The 24,671-nt window shown below is 45.8% G+C and overlaps 1 protein-coding gene across 1 annotated transcript; it reads right to left on the reverse strand.

The window, feature by feature from the left end:
- Positions 1–18,368: 18,368 nt before the first annotated feature.
- LOC143929820 (taste receptor type 2 member 2-like) lies at positions 18,369–19,307 on the reverse strand. The gene has a single exon (XM_077453796.1). The coding sequence runs from the start codon at positions 19,305–19,307 to the stop codon at positions 18,369–18,371; it is 939 nt and encodes a 312-aa protein (XP_077309922.1).
- Positions 19,308–24,671: the final 5,364 nt, after the last annotated feature.

Genomic DNA, 24,671 nt, shown 5'->3' on the forward strand with positions numbered 1-24,671 from the left:
TGACGAACTTAGTTGGGCGGATAATCCGCCCGTGTGTACGCAGCCTAATTCATTAATTCATTGACCCATTAGACTACGCCCAAAATAAGTTGCCAAAGGCAGACTACTCTCTTATATCAGGCATTCTTGTCAGAGTGCCCACTTACATCAGGTTTCTGCAATGGAAAGCCCCCTTACAGCTGGTGTCTCCCATCAGTGTGCCCCTTTATACAATTTGTCACCATCAGAGTGCCCCATTATATAAAGGTGCCCTCTTACATAGGGTGTCCACATCAGCGTGCCCCCTTACATTAGATGTCACCATACGTGTGCCTCCTTACATCAGGTGTCCCCACCAGATCAGATGTGCCCATCTGATTGCACTTTAAATTAGGTGTGTTCTTCACAGTGCCCCTTTACATCAATTGTCCCCATCACCGTGCTCTTACATCAGGTGCCCCCATCACAGTGTCCCTTTACATCAGTCGTTCCCATCACAGTGCCCCTTTACATCAGATGTCCCCATCACAGTGCTTCTTTAAATCAGGAGTCCCCATCACAGTGTCCCTTTACATCGGGTGTCGCCCCTTTACATCGGGTGTCCCCATCACAGTGCCCCTTTACATCGGGTGTCCCCATCACAGTGCCCCTTTACATCGGGTGTCCCCATCACAGTGCCCCTTTACATCGGGTGTCCCCATCACAGTGCCCCTTTACATCGGGTGTCCCCATCACAGTGCCCCTTTACATCAGGTGCCCCCATCACAGTGCCCCTTTACATCAGGTGCCCCCATCACAGTGCCCCTTTACATCAGATGTCCCCATCACAGTGCTTCTTTAAATCAAGTGTCCTCATCACAGTGCCCCTTTACATCGGGTGTCCCAATCACAGTGCCCCTTTACATCGGGTGTCCCAATCACAGTGCCCCTTTAAATCGGGTGTCCCCATCACAGTGCCCCTTTACATCGGGTGTCCCAACCACAGTGCCCCTTTACATCGGGTGTCCCCATCACAGTGCCCCTTTACATCGGGTGTCCCCATCACAGTGCCCCTTTACATCGGGTGTCCCCATCACAGTGCCCCTTTACATCGGGTGCCCCATCACAGTGCCCCTTTACATCAGGTGCCCCCATCACAGTGCCCCTTTACATCAGATGTCCCCATCACAGTGCTTCTTTAAATCAAGTGTCCTCATCACAGTGCCCCTTTACATCGGGTGTCCCAATCACAGTGCCCCTTTACATCGGGTGTCCCAATCGCAGTGCCCCTTTACATCTGGTGTCCCCATCACAGTGCCCCTTTACATCGGGTGTCCCCATCACAGTGCCCCTTTACATCGGGTGTCCCCATCACAGTGCCCCTTTACATCAAGTGTCCCCATCACAGTGCCCCTTTACATCGGTGTCCCCATCCCAGTGCCCCTTTACATCGGGTATCCCCATCCCAGTGTCCCTTTACATTGGGTGTCCCCATCACAGTGCCCCTTTACATCGGGTGTCCCCATCACAGTGCCCCTTTACATCGGGTGTCCCCATCACAGTGCCCCTTTACATCGGGTGTCCCCATCACAGTGCCCCTTTACATCGGGTGTCCCCATCCCAGTGCCCCTTTACATCGGGTGTCCCCATCACAGTGCCCCTTTACATCGGGTGTCCCCATCACAGTGCCCCTTTACATCGGGTGTCCCCATCACAGTGCCCCTTTACATCAGTCGTCCCCATCATAGTGCCCCTTTGAATCGGGTGTCCCCATCACAGTGCCCCTTTACATCGGGTGTCCCAACCACAGTGCCCCTTTACATCGGGTGTCCCCATCACAGTGCCCCTTTACATCGGGTGTCCCCATTACAGTGCCCCTTTACATCGGGTGCCCCCATCACAGTGCCCCTTTACATCGGGTGCCCCCATCACAGTGCCCCTTTACATCAGTCGTCCCCATCACAGTGCCCCTTTACATCGGGTGTCCCCATCACAGTGCCCCTTAACAAAATGTGCACATCAGGGTGTCCCTTAACATAAAATAAGGGTCATGCTGATGGGCACATTTTATATTAAGGGGCACTCTGATGGACAACAAAATGTGCCCCTTAACTTAAAATTTGCCCATCAAAGTGGCCCTTTTAATATAAAATGTACCCATCAGTGTTGCTCTTAAAATAAAATATGCCCATCAGCGTGCCCCTTAACATGAAATAAGGGTCACACTGATGGGCGCCTATTATGTTAGGAGGCACTCTGATGGACAAATTTTATTTTAAGGGGCATGCTGGTGGGTATATTTTTAATGTGCACATCGATGGGCATATTTTGTAAGGCACATTTTGTTGTGCCCCTTAACAAAATATGCCCATCGATGTGCACATTAAAAATATACCCATCAGCGTGCCCCGTAAAATTAAATTTGTCCATCAGAGTACCCCTTAACATAAAAGGTGCCCATCAGCGTGACCCTTATTTTATGCTAAAGGGCACTCTGATGAACACATTTTATTTTAAGGGGCATGCTGATGGGTATATTTGTAATTTGCACAATGCTGGGCTTTTTTTGTAAGGGGCATGCTGATGGGTATATTTGTAATTTGCACAATGCTGTGCTTTTTTTGTAAGGGGCACGCTGATGGATATATTTTTAAGTGCAAACTGATGGGCATATTTTGTTAAGGCGCACCTTAACAAAACATGCAAATCAGTGTGCACATAAAAAATATACCCATCAGCATGCCCCTTACAAAAAAAGCCCAGCATTGTGCAAATTACAAATATACCCATCAGCATGCCCCTTACAAAAAAAGCCCAGCATTGTGCAAATTACAAATATACCCATCAGCATGCCCCTTACAAAAAAAGCCCAGCCTTGTGCAAATGACAAATATACCCATCACCATGCCCCTTACAAAAAAGCCCAGCATTTTGCAAATTACCAATATACAAATACAGTCATGATCACTATGTGCCCACATACCTCAACTGCAGGAGGGCACAACAGAAGCTGCCTCAAGGAGTCGGAGAGCCAGGACCCGGGAATTCGGAACCGCGGGCAGCATGGGGGGCGGAGCGCGCACGTGACGTCACACCCCCTACTATCTGTGAGCGTGCGTGTCTTCAGCTCCGAGACGCGGCCAGGAGCAGGGGGCGGGCGCATGCGCACAGCGTCACTGGTTGCTAGGGAAACCCGCGGTCCCAGCAAACCAGTGATTGCTGTCATTTAATATGCTGGCGGCATAGCGGTCCGGGCGGAAGCCCCGCTCGGTCCGGACTCGGACCGCGGGCCGCCATTTGATGACGGCTGGCCTAGAGGATGTCTTTTTGTGTATTTTTTTGCAGAAACTTGAACAGGAGAAGACTTAAAGAGGAAGTAAACCCTTCCAAACAACTTGGACCTACAGGTAAGCCTAGATTAAGGCTTACCTGTAGGTCCAAGCAATATCTCCTAAACCTATATGGTTTAGGAGATATTTGCCCGAAAATGGGCACCGCTGTCTACGGCGCATGCGCCGTAGACAGCGGCACGCAGGCGCACTAAATGCGGCAAATCCATGAATGGATTTGCCTAATTTGTCGACTCCCGTGCGCATGCGCGGGAGTGACGTCATCGCGGCTTCGCCGAGTGGCAGCGGCGGAGCTGCGAGACGCGACTCCCGTGTGCATGCGCGGGAGTGACGTCATCGCGGCTTCGCCGCTGTGATTTGTCGGAGCTGCGAGACGCCACCAGCAACATGGATGCGGCGGACTACAGGGATCAGCGGTGACTTCGCTGGCTCCTGTGTCAGGTAAGTGACACATAATGAGCTACTATGCAATGCATAGTAGTCCATTATGCTTTACCTTTGCAGGGAAAAAAAGAGGAAGTAAACCCATCAGGGTTTACTTCCTCTTTAAGAATTCAGAACACTCAAAAACTATAGCAGAAATAAACAGGAGGACAAACTTCTTACAAAATCTTCTTCAAACAGCCTTGACAATGTCCTAGAACAGCTGTTTGCCCCCCAGCTTCCACGTGAAGCTCATCAGTGAGGGATACAATGATCCTTCTCTAGACTAGACTCCAAGATGTTGCCAAGAAATAAGAAATAAGGAAGAAATAATGAGAGAATTCCTAGATAACGGGGCATTAACTTCATCAGCTGTCTGGAAACCATGGCCCAACAATTGCCCATAGCGCAGTGGTTAAGAACAACTGTAGAACCATGTCTGAGGGACCCTGATGGTATTCAGGAAATAGTAAAAAACACAGGCAGGTGGAAAGCCAGAGACTGGATTATGACAGAAATCTTGATCAGTGTAGAATTCAAGAAATGGTAAAAGCTTTCCATTCACTGTGTGGGGGCGAGACAGCATGGATGTAGGAATCTTCCCTGCTGGATATTGTATTCTGACAGCCGTGACTCGTGGCTGTCATAATAACCAAAATGTAGCTACATTTGGTTGGATGTAGCTGCTGCTCAGCCAACAATTTTCCACCCAGCTCCTTCAAATTTCAGATTGTTGGGTGGGGGTTGCTGTCTGGGCCTTCCATGGTTTGGTTTATCAGGAACCATTTGACATCCATTCAGTGTATGGCCAACATAAGGCACAGATCTGATTAAATGCTTTTGGTTCTTGGAGGAGGATGTTAATAAGAACAGTGCAGCTAATGATAAGGTCAACTGGGCAGAGTTTTCTGATGTTTATCAAATCTATAAAGTGAATGTAAAAAGAGCAAGATGTTCCTGTCTGACTGACTCAGTTACCACCTGTATTGTTTCTAAATTTGAAAGTTTCTCTATTAAATTGTTTCTGTACGGACATAAAAAATATAACCCAGGGGGCGTGGCTTGCGCGCGCACGAAGATGGATGCCTGAGCAGAGAGCTCCGCTACCCAGACCGGACAATCAGCGACTACCGAGCGATCGTACCACCGCAAATAGCTCTACAGAGCCTCGATCGCTTCTCCGGAGCCTCCGCCACGGCGATGTTCCACAAGCGGTTCCAGGAAAGTGGCCCGAAAAGACTGGAGTCCTTTTTCTTCCAGCTCCGCCGCAAGGCCCAAGATGGCGCCACCGACACAGCGCGAAACTCCTTGAGCTACACGGATCTCCCTGATGCTCATCCACGGGAAATACAAGCTGATATGCTGTCATGCTACCCCCCTGACACATCTCCCTCCACTCTGGCTTCCCAGAGCCTGGTGAAATCGAAGATGCGGATGGATCCTAGCAACCAGGCCTCAGACACAGTGAGTACAGCCTCCATAATGACTCTGCTATTTCAGCTTTACAATCCTCTATAGCACAATTCCCGACCACAGGGCAACCTGTGCTGGATACAACAATGAAGGATATGCTTTTATCCTTACAGTCTTCCCTAATGACCAATTTATCATCACTGATCAATAGATTCTTATTGGAAATGAAACACATGGACAATAGAATGCAGTTCATGGAAAACAAAATGGGAGAATGCACTGATGCGGTGAACGAATTAGTAGATGCATATTCCGAACAAAGAGATGGGTGTCAGGGTTTCTCCCGCACGAAACGGGCAGATGCGCATGTACGCGTACGCGATGTGCACGTACGCGCGCGGTGTTCGCGTACGCGTACGCGACGGTCGTGATGTTCGCGTGCACGCGCGCACCGTGCGGTTCGCGCGTGCGCGTGCGCGTCAGCGCGGTTTGGCGCCAGTGGGCCTATTTAAAGAAGGCTGCTGCATCTACTCGGTGCTGTTTGTCTGCAGCTCTGTACCCAAACTACCTGCTATCTGCCTGCTGTTGTGATATCTGACCTGGCTACCGTCTGACCTCGCTGACCTCTCCTGCTCTGACCCCGGCCTGCCTGACCTTGCTTTGGACTGTACCTTTGTTGCCGAACCTCTGCCTGCCTGCACTTCTCTTCTGCCTGCTGTACTTACCTACCTGCTTATCCGTTGTGACCCGGCCCGCCTGACTATTCTTCTGCTGTTCAAGTCTGCTGCACCCAGTCCTTGCTGCCACTGCCTTGCCTGCTGATCGCTGCCTGCCTGTCTACCAACTTCTCTGCAGTTCCAGCATCCAGAAGAACCAGCCGCTGCTTCCAGTCAGACACTCCTACCCCGCTGCGCTCACGGGGCCACTGTCTCCATTCCAGTGGTCCCTGAACCAGAGCTGTAAGAGAAGTCTTCTTCCATCAAGTCAGGCTCATCACCAGGAAACCTAACAGTATAAACAGCCCCATGACTGAGCCTGCGGGAGAAGCTTCTGCCATGAAGGAGATCTGCACCCACTTAGCGGCCCTTACACAGGCTGTGAAGTCGCTCCAAGAGGGATATACCAGACTGGAAGAGCAAGTTCAACACCTTTCCGGTACCAGTCCTTCCACCTCAGCATCACCTCCTCTTCATACTCAGCCTGCTACCCAGCCTGCAGTGGTGATGCTCCCTCCTGAACCGAGAGTACCTGTTCCAGAAAGGTTCTCAGGAGACCGATCCAAGTTCCGGGCCTTTCGTAATGCCTGTCAGCTATACTTCGCCCTCCAACCCAGGACTTTTTCACTTGAAGCTACCAAGGTGGGGTTTGTGATATCGCTACTACAGGGAGAACCCCAGACGTGGGCCCACTGTCTCCTGGAGGGTGACAGTGCTATTACCCATTCCCTTTCTTCATTATTTGAGGCTATGGCACAGCTTTATGAAGATCCTCAGCGAACTGCCACAGTCGAATCTGCTCTGTCTGCGCTCCAGCAGGGCCGCCGTGCGGCCGAGGACTATGTTACTGACTTTCGGCGCTGGAGCGCAGACACCCAATGGAATAACTCTGCTCTAAGACATCAGTTCCGCATGGGCCTCTCTGAGGGACTGAAAGACGAACTGGCCCGTGTCGGCATCCCGGACTCTTTGGAGGAGTTGATCACCTTGGCCATACAAATTGACCGTCGACTTCGGGAACGGCGGGCCGAGCGCTCAACTCAGTCTCAGCGCTCAAATTGGATGACTGCAAGGGTTCCTATTCCCGCCTTCTGTCCTCAGCCTGCTCTGCAAAGGGACCCTGCCAGTCCTGCTCCTGACACTCCTGAGCCAATGCAGCTGGGATTGATGCGTCCCACCTTGTCTCCAGAGGAACGTGCCCGTAGTCGCCAGCTGAATTTGTGCCTTTACTGCGGGGGGTCCGAACATTATGTTAACAACTGCCCTGTTAAGACACGTAAGTGCCTTTCCTCTGTGTCTCCTGTTCCTGTTTCCCTGCCAGCCAGCACAACCCACCTTGCTCTCCCTCTCTCATTGCAGTTCCAGGGAAGGACGGTCTCCACCAGCGCCATCATTGATTCTGGGGCTTGCAGTTGTTTTGTCGATGCCCCCTTTGCCAGTCTGCAAGCCTTGCCCCTTCAGAAGAAAACCCACGGACTGTCTGTGTTCTTGACTGATGGGTCCCACATCAAATCGGGGCAAGTAACCCAAGAGACGCTACCCTTGATGGCTTGTACCCCTTCCCAGCACAAAGAGCTCCTCACCCTTGATGTGATTTCTTCCCCTCTATTTCCTGTGATCCTGGGCATCCCCTGGCTTCAGGCCCATAATCCCTGCATCAACTGGGCTACAGGGGAGATCAAGTTCCAGTCCAGCTACTGCCAAGAGCACTGTCTTTGTGTGAATTCTGTTGTGCCCTCTACCATTCTTTGCCTTGATTCTGATCAGGACTTATGCCAGCTGGTGCCTGAACCATACCATGAATTTTTTGATGTTTTCAGCAAGCGAGGAGCAGACACACTTCCACCTCACCGCCCCTATGACTGCCCTATTGAACTTCTTCCAGGAGCTGAGATCCCGTTTGTGCGTATCTTCCCCCTGTCTGAAAAGGAGCAGGAGGCCTTAAAGGTTTATATTACAGAAAACTTGGAGAAGGGGTTCATTCGTCATTCCACCTCCCCAGCAGGCGCTGGAATATTTTTTGTGACCAAGAAAGACCAGTCGCTCTGGCCCTGCGTGGACTATCGTGAGCTTAATAAGATCACGGTCAAGAACCGTTACCCTCTTCCTCTGATGCCGGAGCTCTTTCAGAAACTGAGATCAGCCACGATTTTCTCCAAGTTGGACTTAAGGGGGGCTTACAACCTGGTTCGCATTCGGGCTGGAGACGAGTGGAAGACAGCATTCAGGACCCGTTTCGGGCATTACGAATACCTGGTCATGCCCTTTGTCCTTTGTAATGCTCCTGCCACCTTCCAGCATCTTATTAATGATGTGTTCAAGGACCTCCTGGACATTTTTGTGATCGTCTACTTGGACGACATTTTGATTTTTTCGGGGTCTCTCGAACAGCATCGGGGTCACGTGGGCAGGGTGCTACTCCGGCTCCATCAGCATGGACTGTATGCTAAGGCTGAGAAGTGTAGCTTTGAGCAACGGAACATCCAATTCCTCGGGCTTGAGATCTCCCCGGCTGGCATCAAGATGGATCCTCAGAAGGTTTCCGCTGTTCTGGACTGGCCTGCACCTACGGATAAAAAGGGGGTACAACGTTTTGTGGGCTTTGCAAATTTTTACAGAAAATTTATTAAGGGATTTTCCGCCATAATTGCCCCCATTACCCAGTTGACAAAACAGTGTGTACGCTTCCACTGGGGGTCGGAAGCCCAGGAGGCCTTTGAGAGACTCAAAAGACTGTTCACCTCTGCCCCCATCCTCAGCCACCCAGATCCTTCCCTACCATATATTCTTGAAGTGGACGCTTCCGAAGTAGCTGTGGGGGCAGTTGTGTCCCAGAGGCAAGGCGGCAACGATTTGATGCACCCCGTAGGGTTCTTCTCCCGAAAGCTTTTCCCTGCCGAGAAGAATTATGATGTGGGTTACCGTGAATTACTCGCTATCAAATCTGCTTTGGAGGAATGGAGGTACTTGTTGGAAGGTGCAGTTCATCCAGTGCTGATCTACACCGACCACAAGAACCTCGAATACCTGAGGACTGCCAAGCGTCTGAAGCCCCGACAGGCCCGTTGGGCCCTGTTTTTCTCACGTTTCTGTTTCCACATTACTTACCGTCCCCGATCTAAAAATGTGAAACCAGACGCGCGTATGTACGATTGCCACCAAAGACCTTGCTGCTCCGGACACCATACTACCTGAGAGTACCTTTCTACTTGTGCAACCAGACTTGCTGGCGCAGATCAGGGAGGCATCCACTAATTCACCTGCACCACCAGAGGTCACACTGATTTCCAGAGGGGGTCTTCTATGGAAGGAGAGCCAAGTTTTTGTGCCTGAAAGCATCCGGATTAAAGTTCTAGCCCTCCTCCATGATCACCCGTTAGCAGGACACTTTGGGCCCCATAAGACCTTGGAATTGGTACAGCGTACCTTCTGGTGGCCCGGCCTGAAGGATTTCTGCAAGAAGTATGTCGACTCCTGTCCTGTGTGCATCTGGAGCAAGGCAACAAGGAATCGGGCCTGGGCACTTCTGAAGCCTCTTCCTGCACCTGATCGGCCTTGGAGGATGATCACGATGGACTTTATTGTCGAGCTTCCCTGCTCTGAAGGTTGCACGGCCATTTTTGTGGTTGTAGATAGACTGACTAAGATGGCCCATTTCTTGCCCTTGAAAGGGACTCCATCTGCTCCAGAGACGGCCGTGTCTTCATAAAGGAGATAGTCAGACTGCATGGAGTACCTGCTAACATCGTGTCTGACAGGGGGGTCCAATTCACCTCCCGGTTCTGGAGGGCCCTGTGTGAGTGTTTGAAGATCGAGCTGGCTCTGTCATCTGCCTACCACCCCCAGACCAATGGACAGACTGAGTGTACCAACCAGACTCTGGAGCAGTACATTAGATGTTTCACGTCCTTTGTCCAGGATGATTGGGTATCTCTGATGTCCCTTGCGGAGTTTTCCTACAACAACGCTAGTCACTCAGCCACAGGGCAGTCCCCGTTTTTTGCTAATTACGGGTTTCACTTAACCTTTCTGCCTGACTTTCTTCCAGAGTCACCAGTTCCAGCGGTTCAGGACACATTGACCTTCCTCAGTCATAACAATCGGGTGTTACAAGAGGCGGTATCCAAAGCTCAAGCAGACAGCAAGAAGGCCTTTGATCGTAAGAGAAGAGGGGAATTGAACCTGCAGGTCGGAGATCAGGTATGGCTTTCCACGAACAATCTTAAATTAGCCTGTCCTTCTAAGAAACTTGCGCCCAAATTTTTGGGACCCTTTCCTGTAAAGAGAAGGATTAATGAGGTGTCGTATGAGTTGGTCTTGCCTGATTCAATGAAAATCCACCCGGTCTTTCATGTGTCCTTGCTGAAGCCCTCGGTGCCCGATACCTTCCCGGGTAGAAGTTCCAGACCACCTCAACCCATTTTTATGGATGGTAGCAAAGAGTATGAGGTAGAGGCTATCCTCGATTGTAGAAGGAGACAAGGTCAGAGACAGTTTTTGGTTAAGTGGAAGGGGTACGGTCCAGAAAGTAATTCGTGGGAACCCGATGGTAATTTGCATGCCAACAGACTGGTCCGTGCCTTTTTCTCTGCTCATCCGGAAAAGAGGCACCTTGTGGGCACCCGGAGGTTGCCCCTTGTGGGGGGGCAATGTCAGGGTTTCTCCCGCACGAAATGGGCGGATGCGCAGGTGCGCATACGCGATGTGCGCGTACGCGCGCGCGTGGTGTTCGCGTACGCGATCGGGACGTTCGCGATGTTCGCGTGCACGCACGCGGTTCGCGCGTGCGCGTCGTGCGCGTTAGCGCGGTTTGGCGCCAGTGGGCCTATTTAAAGAAGGCTGCTGCATCTACTCGGTGCTGTTTGTTTGCAGCTCTGTACCCGAACTACCTGCTATCTGCCTGCTGTTGTGATATCTGACCAGGCTACCGTCTGACCTCGCTGACCTCTCCTGCTCTGACCCCGGCCTGCCTGACCTTGCTTTGGACTGTACCTTTGTTGTCGAACCTCTGCCTGCCTGCTGTACTTACCTACCTGCTTATCCGTTGTGACCCGGCCCGCCTGACTATTCTTCTGCTGTTCAAGTCTGCTGCACCCAGTCCTTGCTGCCACTGCCTTGCCTGCTGATCGCTGCCTGCCTGTCTACCAACTTCTCTGCAGTTCCAGCATCCAGAAGAACCAGCCGCTGCTTCCAGTCAGACACTCCTACCCCGCTGCGCTCACGGGGCCACTGTCTCCATTCCAGTGGTCCCTGAACCAGAGCTGTAAGAGAAGTCTTCTTCCATCAAGTCGGGCTCATCACCAGGAAACCTAACAATGGGTCTCTTTAGATCAAATCTAAAATCACGGACCTCAAGGACCGCTCCAGATGAAATAACGTCAAAATACGCGGGATCCCAGAGTCCATACAGCCCAAAGAACTGCACAACTTTGCGACCACTATGTTTTCTAGCATGCTTCCTTGAGCTCACTATTGATCATATACACAGAATACCAAAACCTTGAAGCGGATGTTCCCCCGAGATTTGCTTCTGAGGGTCCCCTTCTTTCAGGCGAAAGAACAAATACTTCTAAAGGCTAGAGAGCTATCACCACTCCCTGCACCGTACTCCAACATCCAATTGTACGCAGTCCTCTCTCAGTATACGCTACAAATGCAGAGGCAATTAAAAACCATAACTAAGGCCATGAACAACCACAAGATTACTTACAAATGGCGCCACCCTGCGAACATCTTGACCACCTACAATGGTATACCGCATACTATCTCCACTTTGGAGGGGGGCTTGAAGCTCCTCAATGCTTGGGGAATTCTACCAGATCCTCCACAACCTCAACTGGATCCTATAGGGGAAACCCAATCCATTTACCTTTGGCCTTAACCGGGAGAAACACAAAAACACCCACCGTTGATTGATCAGCCCATATTACAAAGATAAGCGACTGTTATAGTCTGGTCTGGAGCTGCGATTACACACCTGCTTGTTGAACTTTTCCCCCTACCTTAGTCAGTTGCTCAAATGAGCGGTTAACCACTGACATACTTGTGTGTCATTTGTTTTGTTTTCTTGTTTTATCTTTTCAGTTCACAGTTTCTGCCATACCTGAACCTCCAAGAGTTTCAGGCACACACAGTCTCCCCCCCAAGGCAAATTGTCTACCTCAAATCCTAACTTGTCTTTTCCTTGTATCTGTAGCACCGTATATTATCTTCCCGCCTGGACTTCCGAGTACTGTCCACACCCATTACATCTACACCAGCTGGTCTCCTGAGATCTGATTAGTTGCAATCGTTAACTGTAAGTACTTGTTGTGCTACCACACGCCCTCCCATTACACCAAGGGAATCACCATCCTTTCCCTCAATGCAAAAGGGCTCAACCACCCTGCGAAACGTAACTTACTATGGAAATCAGCACTTGCACATAACTGCGATGTAATATGTGTCCAGGAAACCCACTTTGCCTTAGGTGCATCCCCTAAATGCCAGCACAGGCTATTCCCACATGTCTTCCACTCTTCCTTCCCTCAGAAGAAACGCGGAGTCCTAATAGCCATCAAGAGCACCGTCCTGTTTACAATGCAGAAATATCTTGCTGATCCGGAAGGCCGCTATATTATCTTGAACTGTACAATCAACAATGTACCTTACACCCTTGTTGCCATTTACGCCCCAAACCAAGGCCAAATGAGCTTTCTTAGGAAAACACTGCGAAGGGCGAGGAAAGTCCAACAGGGTCACTTACTGCTCTGGTGGGACTTTAATCTAGTTCCAAACAACACAATGGACTCCACAGCAGGGTCTCAAAGATATGCATCTCCTTTAGACTCTTTTATTGCATCTAATGATTTGTATGACGTTTGGAGGTGTTGTCATGCGAGCAAGCGGGACTTTACATTCCTCTCACCGCGTCACAACACCTACTCACGTATTGATCTGTTTTTGGCTGACAAACGATTACTACAGAAGACTTTGGGTTCCAGCATCCACACCACCACCTGGTCAGACCATGCCCCCATTAGCCTCACTATCTCTGATGATTCACATCACCCTGATTCTTTCATATGGAGAGTAAACAACTATGTCCTTAACACGCCACACTCCTATCAAACAACAATTGGAAGAATACTTCTTAATCAATCAATCCTCAGTATCTGACCCAGTGGTGGTGTGGAATGCCCACAAAGCAGTTATGAGAGGGGCGTTACTTAAAATGGGTGCTAAAGCCAAAAAACAAAGAACCCAGAGACTAGACAAACTCACAGCTGATATTGCCACCGCTGACTCCCTAAATAAAACGAATCCCTCCCAGTTCCTACAATCTACAAAATATTCACTCTACGAAATGAATTGAGGTCCCTTCTCCTAGAAAGACATGAAAAATGTTATAAAATACTCAAGGCCACTTCATACCCCACAGGTAATAAGGCAGGTAAAGCAATGTCACTAAAGGTCAAAGGACACAGAAACAAAACAAAAATCCAGTTTCTGCACCATCCCCACACCAATGAAAAACTCCTTAAACCTCAATCCATAGCCGACGCCTTTAGTACGTCCTATCGAGATCTTTACAACCTCAAAGAAGATCCGAACATCAACCAATCCTCCCCTACTTTAATTCAAGCATTCCTAGGCGACCTGAATCTCCCATCTATATCACATCAACAACTCTCAGAACTAAATTCGCCTTTCACAGTTGATGAGATTATATCAGTAATAAATAGGCTTCCTTGCTCCAAATCCCCAGGCCCAGATGGCTTCACTGGGGAATACTACAAACAATTCAAAGACACTTTAGCCCCTACACTGTGCCAAACATTCAATCTGGCAGTCCTCCTAAAAACTTCAGCCCCATTTCACTATTGAACCTTGACCTAAAAATATACGCGAAACTAATAGCCAACAGATTTGGAAACATACTACTTTCCCTTATCTCTTTGGACCAATCGGGGTTCACCAAAGGGCGCCAAACCTCGGACGCCACTAGATGACTATTAAATATTATCCATCATGCAGAATCGACTAAACTCCCATTGATCCTCCTGTCCCTAGATGCCGAAAAGGCATTTGACGGGGTCCACTGGGGATACCTGTCAGCAGTATTAACTAACTTTGGACTCACTGGCCCAATACAGGATGCAATAATGGCCTTGTACTCTTCTCCCTCGGCCCGGATGTTCTCGGCAGACACTCTTTCTTCACCCTTCCAAATTTCCAATGGCACAAGACAAGGCTGTCCATTATCGCCCATAATCTTTAATCTAGTCATGGAACCCCTTGCTGAAAGAATAAGATCTAATATCGAAATCACTGGCATTCCCCTCGCTAACTTAGATCATAAAATTAGCCTGTTCGCTGACGACGTGATCCTTATGATTACTGGCTCTGACAGCTCAGTCCCTGCGATCCAGAAAACGCTCGCCTGGTTCAGTGACATTTCCTATTACAAAATTAACAACACTAAATCGCATGTATTGGTGTATTGGACTTAGGCCTAGACGCTCCCACTAGCACTCGACACAAAGAGCAATTTTCTTATTCATGGGCAGAGAATAGCATATCATACCTAGGCATTAAACGAACTAAATCAACAAAATCACTGTTTTCAGCTAACTACTTACTGATTCGCACCAAACTACAAACTGACCTTACCAGGCTGGCAAACTTCGAGTTCTCTTGGATGGGGCGCCTGGCAGTGTTCAAAATGTTCCATCTCCCCCAAATACTATATTCATTCCAAACTTTACCCATCCCACTCACCCTTAGCTACTTCAAATCACTTCAATCAATACTATCTAAATTTGTTTGGCAGGGTAAAAAAGCCAGATGTGGACACGCCCAATTAATTAAACACCGACTAGCCGGAGGCACAGGCTATGTGGATTTCCAAGACTACTACATGGCATCTATCCTCACACAAACTAAGGAGTGGTTCCCGCTCTCTCCCCCTACCACCCTTTGGGGAAGAGTGGAGGCCTCTCTAATTCCAGGAGGAAACCTATCCTCCTGGTTATTCACATCTATTCTTGGAGCAAAACTCCCTAGCAAACTCTCTCCGACCATAGTGGCGACTACCAAAACTTGGGCACAGTTTATTCATTCAATGACCACCCACTCAAATAGGTCGACAATTCCAATACCCATAGAGACCTTACATCTTCTAATGTAATCAACATCTTATTCAGGTTGAAAAACCAGGGGTATAACCTATCTATCGGACATGATTGATAAAAATGCAATAAAAACGTTTCCCGTACTCCAAAAAGAATACTTACTCCCGAACTCTGATATTTTCTTATATCTCCGCACCAAACACTGCCTTGCTTGCCTTAAAACATGGACGTGCGCACTCCCCTAAGAAGCCTGGATCTTCCTCAGATCCACCACAGTACAACAAAAAAGGTATTTCTCTCTTCTATAAATTACTCTACCATAAATCTACATTTACTAGCTTGGCGACAATTTTACAATGGGAAAGAGTCTTAGACCATAAATTCACATTAGAATAATGGGAAAAGCCTGCCAATCCACGTATAAAGCTAACTGCTGCGCTTCCCTATGGGAGCTGGCATATAAACTGACCTATCATTGGTATTTGACTCCTGACAAAATATCCAAATTTGACATAACAAATGATGGAACATGCTGGAGGAACTGTGGACACAAAGGGGACTTACTTCACACTTTCTGGAACTGCCCCAAACTCACAGGTTACTGGCACTCAGTATTCAGATTAATCTCTGATGTCACCAAACAATCAATCACAGAAACACCCTACCTAGCCCTTCTCTCCCTAACTATAGAAAAATTCCCAAATCCGTCGAAAAATATAATAATACACATACTACTAGCAGCATGTCTCAGTATAGCATGGAAATGGAAAATCATTACCCCACCTACTCTACTAGACGTAGTGCAAACATTTTACACAAAATGGTACTAGCACTCAGACATGGTACCAAAACACGAACTCTTTACATGTGTCAACAATGGAAGGACTGGGTCAGCTCTCCTAGCTTAGTCTCATTATTCAACTCCTAATCATTGACTTTAAGACTCGAGATCCAACTTGCGGAGAGGAACAGATGACTCTTCTCAGGCACAGAATAGATCCCTTAGGGGGTGCCCAGGTGGAGCATCCCCCCTCCCTAGTGCTGCAGCTGACTTACACAGATATAACTGACCCAGTCTACCAGTCAGATCCGTGATACTACTTTACCTTACAGTTTCGGTGTCTACATCACTGTGTGTGCCCCATATCCCAAATGTTTCCTTTTATCACAAAGTGGATGTTATACATCCCGATTTATCTACATTCTATTTAGATGTGAAATATGCTTCTTTTTTTTTTTTTTGTTTCTTTTCTCTGAAAAATGCATATACATATTTCCTTAAATAGGTGAATATACGTTACCCTAAAGACCAATGTCTTATAGCTGCTTAATTCTGTTAGCCTTTATTATCATCTGTATCACAAAATACGATACTTATTGATATATGTCAAATTCTGTTCACATTTTGTATGTTGACAAAATTGAATAAAAATTATTGAGACAAAAAAAAATATAAACCGGTATAGTATACTGTATTTTATATAATAGTCAAAACAGTGATGTAAATTGAAAAAAAAAATTGTATTCTCTAATTTGCTTTGTACTCATAGTGTCTGGGAACAAAAAAACCCAATGAGAATAAGTACAGAGGGAATGCTATAGGTTAAATTGTTGTGCTCTCTAGCATACACTAGTATAAGCCCATGAAAATACATGCAAATAGCTAAAATTTATTTATCAATTTATTATTTGCATGTGACATTAACAATGAGGTTTTCATATTATATTTTGTATGAGTGGCATGATATATTGGCAGTTTCTGTGTAGAATGGTTGTATAACACATTGCATAATTGAGATGCAATATACAAGCATACTTTTATTGTAGGTGGAGTTTGTTTTGTGTAATTAATATAGTTTTATTTCTAGATGCGAGGGCTGAGCTTTATGAAATTTCTTATATATACAATATATTCTGATTACTATATAATGGATACATTGTGGCACAAGATTTTGCAAGGTCTGAAAAAAATGCATAAGGTCAACACAATTTACATTTTATATGGTACACAGTGGGAATGATTTACTAAAACTGGAGCGTGCAAAATCATGTGCAGCTCTACATGGTAGCCAATCAGCTTCTGACTGCAGCTTGTTCAATTAAAGGGGTTGTAAACCCTCGTGTTTTTTCACCTTAATTCATCCTATGCATTAAGGTGAAAAAACACCTGGCAGTGACCGGCCCCTAGACCCCCGGTTTACTTAACTGAGTCCCGTATTTCTGCCAGCAGAGACGCGCTCTTCCTCTCTCCACAGAATCCCTGCTCTTGATTGGATAGATTGATAGCAGTGCCGCCATTGGCTTTTTTATTGCTGTCAATCAAATCCAATGATGCAGGCGCCAGGGGGCAGGGCTGAGTCCAGCATTCGTGTCTATGAACGCAAATGCTGGACTCAGGAGTGTGACTGCAAGATAACCCCCAAAACGGGTGCTTCTCCTAGGGGGTTATCTGATGTGGGGAGTGGCCGCGAGATCCACCGGGGGACCCCAAAAGAGGAGGTTCAGGGCCACTCTGTGCAAAACCAGCTGCACAGTGGAGGTAAGTATGATATGTTTGTCATTTAAAAAAAATAAAAAATGAGTCTTTACAATCAAAAATCTGGAAGCTGATTGGTTTCTATGCAGAGCTGCATCAGATTTTAGACTCTCTAGCTTTAGTAAATTGACCCATAGTTTGCAAGATCTATGATCCAGTTAAAAATCTGTATATTTGGAGCAATGTTGTTGATTTGCATTGATTGGCATTCCTGCATAAACATAATACATAATTAAAAACATAAATTCTTGTTGTGATTTACTTTTGGAGAACACATAAAATTGAAAGCATCCCTAAAACAGAAGCATGTGTTGCAATTGGCTGTAGGGCAGTGGGTTTGATTTACTAAAGACTGTTCATTTGGCAATAGAAATTGTACTTTGCAATGGAATTTCCCTCACAACATAGTTAATGAGGTAAAGTTCTGCTGACTTCCATCATCCAATTATGTGCAAGCATTTTTTTTTACATTTCCTTCCGTGTAATGGGGTATCCTTTGCAAACTGAAATTTCACCACATTCACTAAGCTCTGAAGAAAATTAGTACAAATTCCCTTGCTAAGTGAACAGCCTAGTTGCCTTTAGTAAAGCAACCCCTGCATGTTTATGTTTGCAAGCCATTTGTATTGTAAATCCAAGTTTGAATTATCTACAGAAAAAGGTGAATTGGAACAATAATGGTGACAATGGCTAACAGGGCAAATAGAAAGGGGGCAAATCTCCCCAACAGGAAAACAGATGACAATGAAAACCTGACAGGATCTAACCCTTCTTTACCTTATCCTAAACCCCCAAAAAATGAAATATGGATACAATTAAAATAAAATGTAAGTAACATAATTATTAGTTCCTAGATGATCTAGTAAGTAGTGGCAGTGACTTCAACATTAACACTTGTTTGTTTTATACACAAAAAATGCTTCAGCTTCCATAACAGCTTCCTATTCCCACTAATTAAAATAATTGCATTTCCTGTAGGAAAAGAAGATGCCACAATAACGCAAAAAAGAAATAGTAAGCTGTTACCCTCTTCACTAAATATTATATTTAGCATGCTATAGAAAATTAAGTACCAAACAAGCAGAAAAATCACAGTTTTGGTGGCTTTAATGTGCGATGAGAGTTTGCTGTTTCCAGGACCTTCATTGTTCTTCCTAATTCGCTGCATGTGATTACACAGGGAGAAGATAATTGCTGAAGCTGTGATAAGGATGATAGTGAATGGAACACTAGCGACTAACATATAAATCTGAAAAATACAGTCACACCTGCTTTTATGATTCAAATTAACATAGGATACACCCCTTGTAGCATTAGCAGGAAGTAATGAGCTCTCTATGTATATGTCCCAATAAGCAACCAGTCCAAAAGCCCAGGATATAGTACAGGAGAAAAACAGCAGCCAGGGGACCAACACTGGAAACTTAACCTTGATCTTGTAGAACCATGCCCAATGGAAAGTGGTGATCTTCACAAAATAATAGCAACACAGACAGGTAGAACACCAGAGACTGGATAATGCTAGAGAAATCATCATAACGATCAAGGAATTGACCACCCAGACTTGAATGTAGAATTCCAGAAAGAGTAAAGCACAGATCTGGTTGAATACAATTGATCCTTGCATAAAGAGGTTAATAATACCAATGCAGTTGATAATGAGGTCAACTGGGCTCCATTTTCTGGTCTTCATCCAGTTTAGAAAGTTTAAACACAAGATAAAGATGTTTGCAAGTGAGCCAGTCAATAGACAAATGAGGTGGAAGACCACTGGAATTATGATGTACAGAGAAGCCATGCCAAGCAAATTTAATAAATGTCTACAATTTGTAGTTTAATCATTTCTCATTCAATACCAAAATGTTCAGGTATGTCGTACGTTCAGCATTAGTTCAAAACAATGATGTAAAAGGTGTACATTTTGTCATTTCCTTTGTTAAATCCTCAGTGTCTGGGGAAAAAATAAAAACTGCTTTACTATACAAGAAATGTTATAGGTTTCCGTTTTTCTTTCTAGTTTCCAAATATATAGGCCCATGAAAATATGTGCAAATAGCTAAACTCTATTTATCAATTGCCTTCGTGTTTCTGCATGACATATTCAAATAATGGGGTTTTCATACTATCTTCCTCTTTTTTTCAGTTTCTGTGCAGAATATTCAAAATATTGTAAGTATGTCTAAACGCTAACAACACACTTCTCTTATTTAATCATCTTTGGTCTGTTAAATATGCTATTAACAGCGTTTTGGTATATCTATTGATAATTGCAAGAAATACCTGTTGATCCTGCCAGAAATACTGTGGTTTCTGATGTCATGTGAACTATTCAGTCCTATCTCAAAAACAGAATACAAAAATCCCTATGTTTTGGAAATTATGGGGGGATCTGCAGTTCTAATAAACTTCCTCTGCTAACCTGACAACTCTGCTTCTCCAAAGCTACTGTACAGCAAGTCAGCTTTGTCACCATAGGACAGGGAGGGTGTTACTGGCAGGAATACTTTGTATAAATAAAGGAAAAAAGCCTGAAAAAAAACCCAAACAAAACAAATCAAACCACCAAATCTAAGGAATAGTAAGCTGTAATGCTACATGTTTTGTTCTTGGGCTTTGGAACATTTTCATTCATCATAATTCAGTTGTACAACTGAAAGGCAATGTACAAAGCAAACTTGTGAGTATTATTGAAATTGTATTTCTAGACAGGAAAACAATGCTTTAGGAAATATTACATGCAATATGATCTGATGAGTACACTGTGGGATGTTTTTTTGTGTTGCAAGATTTAGTAAGTTACTAGGAAAATTAAAGGAACATTACCATGAGATTGCACTCACCATCTCCAAACATAATCTTATCAATTAGATGAAAAGACACCACAATCTACCGTTGGCATAAATGAAAAGATACCACAATCTACTGTTGGCATAAATGGTCGTGGCACGTTTATTGGTTTCACATAACATATAGATTTCATAACCATATTATAAATTCATAACCAATCAATTTAACATTCATAAAATTGCTTAACCTTGATGACTCAAGCAAAGTAACTTCCATCAACTTTATAACCAAAGTCCCCCTTTGATGCAAAGGTGATGCTCCACATAAAGTGCACGCAATGGCAGGGTGGGTTGGTAGCTCTTCTTCCATGTACCTCCCTTTTGTCAGTGTCCCTACTGTAGAAGCCAATCCCCTGACTGCTGCATTGTCACATGCATTGCACATGCTCCACTGTCAGCTGTTGATTTAATTCTGCCTCTCCTAGCCTCTGCAATCTGCCCCATGTGATAACAATGACAATAACGGGTGGGACAAGTAAGAAATGATAGAGAGATTCTCTCTTCTGCTGACCATGCCTCTATTACAGAACCAAGGCCTGCGGGGTGGCTCGTAGCTTGTGATTGATAGCAGCTTCTAGAGGGAGCCTTATTTCCAGTTTAATATTAGAAAAAAAGCATCAGTGTTCTTCTATAGGATTTGTATATAGGTGTTTTGCTGCATTTTGAACAAACTATGACAAACTATGGTACATAAAAATCTCAATAGGCGACGCTTTAAATTTTTTGACCGGTTACCAGGTTAGAGTTACAGAGGAGGTCTAGTGCGAGAATTATTGCTCTCGCTCTGACGATCGCGGCGATACCTCACATGTGTGATTTGAACACCATTTACATATGCGGTCACGACTTCCGTATGCGTTTTCTTTGCTGCGCGAGCTCCCGGCGACAGTTGGGCTTTAAAAAAAATGTCTTATTTATTTTATTTATTTTAAAATTAATAAATTGTTTTAAAAAAAAAGAAATTGATCACTTTTATTGCTGTCACAAGGAATGTAAACATCCCTTGTGACAGTAATAGGTGGTGACAGGTACTCTTTATGGAGGGATCGGGGGTCTAAAAGACCCCCGATCCCTCCTTTACACTTCAAAGTATTCAGATCGCCATTTTCGGCGATTCTGAATACTGCATATATTTTTAAATCCGGCACCATTGGTCATGACGTCGCTTCCGTGTTTACAATTAGAAGTGTTGAAGTGGTGGATCTTGCATCGGTTCTCCCGACTGAACGGGAGCCCCGGTAAGAGCAGCGGGAGGCAGCGGGAGGGGGGGACGTCCCCCCGCTCCTCCGGCATAACAGCCGAGCGGCTTTTAGCCGCATCAGATGTTATGGCTGGAAAGCCAATCGCCTGCTCTGAAAAACGGTACTGGGATGATGCCTGCAGGTGTGGGCCTCATCACGGTATAACCCCCGGAAGCCGAGTATGCACATCTGCAAGAGGTTAATGAAGCCTCCAGCCTGCATGTGATCACTTTGTCGTAGCAGATGGGGTTATGTCAGGAACCATGAAACAGACAGAGACAGAAGTACAATCAAATCACACTTGTTTATTAATAAAAATAAAAAGGTAAATAGGAAAAAGCGTAGTCAAGCATAGCCAGAGTCCAGTAGCCAGATCGGGTAGTCAGCCAGTCCAAAGTTCATAAACCAGGTCGAGTAATCAGCCAGTCCAGACGTCAGGGATCCAAGGAGAGCAACCGCAAGCAGGATAGAAGCCAGGAGGGATGTCAGCAAGCCAGTCTTGAAACAAACAACAGGAGATGGTTCCTAGTGATGTGACGAACGTGAAGGCAATGGAGAAATGAGCTGGAAGGCTTAAAATAGGCAGGTCAGACGAGCATCATCGGGAACAGCTGGTAATTGTGGGGAGAGAAGAGAGCTGGCAATTAGCTGACAGCTGAGCGGCCAGCCCAGAGGAGGAAGGGCTAAGCCAGCCCTGACAGGTTATAACACCATTGGGGATTTTTGCTTTCACTTCCTGCCTCACAGCGAAAGCAAGAAGTCATAGCTATGTCATAGCTGATGGGGTTCTCACCCCACCAGGAAGATTTGCCTTTACTTCCTGCCCTGTAGCCAATACAGGAATGGAGAGGAAAGCCCTCCAAAGTACAGAAATCCCTGATTCTCACCAGAACTAGTGTATGCCAGATCTTCCCATTGGAAGATTTTCCCTCTATTCTGGTTACAACCCAAAATTCTGGATTTTCATTCACTTTCACTCTTGGTGATGACAGTAATGTCACAAAGGCACTAGCCATAGTATGGCTGAGGCCTCAAGATTTACACGGATGTGCAGATGCAGATGTGCAGGTGCCAGTTTTACTGTGCAAAGCCTATATCTGACCGTCTGCTGCTGACCTGCCTTGTCTGACCACACATCCAGGTCAGCAGCAGACGGCCAGATATGCATGGTTCCTGCTGGTCCTACACCGGCTGAAGCACTTCCAGTTTTTCCGCACCTGCAACCTACCAGCTGTCTGTCAAGCAACTGTTGCTTGCTGTCTGCCCAGTCTGGGGCCTGCTGTTTCCTCTGCCACCTGCTGTTTCAGCTGCCTGGCCTATCTCTGGGGACGCACCTGGAATTCGCTGCCACGGCTGACCGAACATCTTACAGGCTCTCATACCTCCCTGCACTCTTGCGGCCACTGTCGCAACATCAGTGATCCTTGGACCAGGGCTGTAAGAGAAGCCCCCTTCTACACGTCAGGCTCTGCCACAAGGTAAACAGGACAAACAGAGGGGATGAATCTCCCTAATGGGTGCACAGACAGCAATAAAAAACTGACAGATGTTCTAATCCCTCTTCCTTCTCATCTAAAACTAAAAAAAGTTTTGCCTTTAGTTATACTTTAAAGGAGATAGTATCACAGAATTAGCATTTATGTATTTTACCTATGCTTTTTATAATCATGGGGAATTACCGTATGTCTCCAGTTCATCTAAATACCTTTCCAAATGTACTGTGTATTCAAATGAAAATAAAAGAGATAAAAAACACATTTGGCATACTGTATATGTGTGTAAAACCAAACATTTTATTTAAATGAAAAGTTTATTAATACTGCTACTTTTTCAATAAGAATCAAGGATCATGAAAAAATATGATTCTGTTTACAATTTTGGAGACACAATATAAAGCAAAAAAAAACCCTCCCATTGCAATCCATGTGCCCGGCGCCTTGCATATAAATTAGGGGCCAGCGCATGGTTTAGGGAGGTGGCACCCCTGTGACCCATATGGATGGGCCGCTGCTGGTAGTTATGTTAATAAACTGGATAAGTTCTGTAATGTTTATACAAACACTTTTTCCAATGAAAGTCTGGAACATTCTTCTGGAACTCATTAAAACTGAAAAAGATGTTTCAATAAAGCAGAGAAAGCTCTTCAAAATTACACAACAGTTATTCATCCTGATCAGACTGGCTTTATACTGCTGAGATTGATGACTATAAACCTGCGTTGTCTCTTTACCATCCTTCAATCTACAGGGCCCAGTCCTGATATTAGGGGAGTGGAGTCCTTAGACACACACAAAGAATTTGATTCTATTGAATGGCTATACTTAATAGCAGTCCTTGGGCGGTTGGGAGTCAGGCCCAAATTTATAGCATGGGTGATCCTACTGTATGTCAAGTTAGTGGCTCACTTGAGAGTGAATAATACCATCACTGACACTTTCGAAAGTGTTAGCTTTTAGCTAGAGGCACTCGACAGGGGTGCCCATTGTCGCCCCTGCTGTTTGCCCTCACTATAGAGCCACTTGCAGCTCTGCTGAGAGCAGACAGGGAAGTGAAGAATAAATGCCCTGGAAGAAAAAGCATCTCTCTATGCTGACGACATGCTCCTATATCTTGCTGAGGCAGAGGGGTCGTTGATCACTGCCCTGAAAAGGATCTTACGTTTTGGAAATTATTTGGAATTCAAAGTAAATTGGAATGAGTCGATAATTTTTCCTTTCAACTCTGAATATATTCCTAGGCTATCCCCAGATATTCCACTGAAGATAGAGTCTCGCTTCCGGTACTTGGGGGTTGAGATTTAGCTACCGTTATGTCTCTCCTCTGATGACTCGTCTAAGGGATAATTTACAGACATGGGCTAGGCTTCCTGTCAACCTCCAAATGAATGTATTCTTAAATGATTTACCTCCCTAAATTCCTGTATTTGTTTTGGCACGCCCCAATTTATATCCCTAAGTCACTGTTTACTGAAATTAATAGGCTACTCTCCATGTTTCTATGGGGCTCCAAGCCATCTAGACATTACACAGCACCCTGCAACCCTTTACATTACACAGCACCCTGCACCTCTGGACC

The sequence above is a fragment of the Lithobates pipiens genome, unplaced genomic scaffold (genome assembly GCF_037356315.1).
Source record: "Lithobates pipiens isolate NorthernLeopardFrog02 unplaced genomic scaffold, aLitPip1_a1.2 Scaffold_25, whole genome shotgun sequence".
Lineage (NCBI taxonomy): Eukaryota > Metazoa > Chordata > Amphibia > Anura > Ranidae > Lithobates > Lithobates pipiens.

What these genes read in the sequence shown, in the direction of transcription:
- LOC143929820 (XM_077453796.1), bottom strand. Translation starts at nt 19,307, where the DNA reads ATGGCTTCTCTGTACATCATAATTCCAGTGGTCTTCCACCTCATTTGT.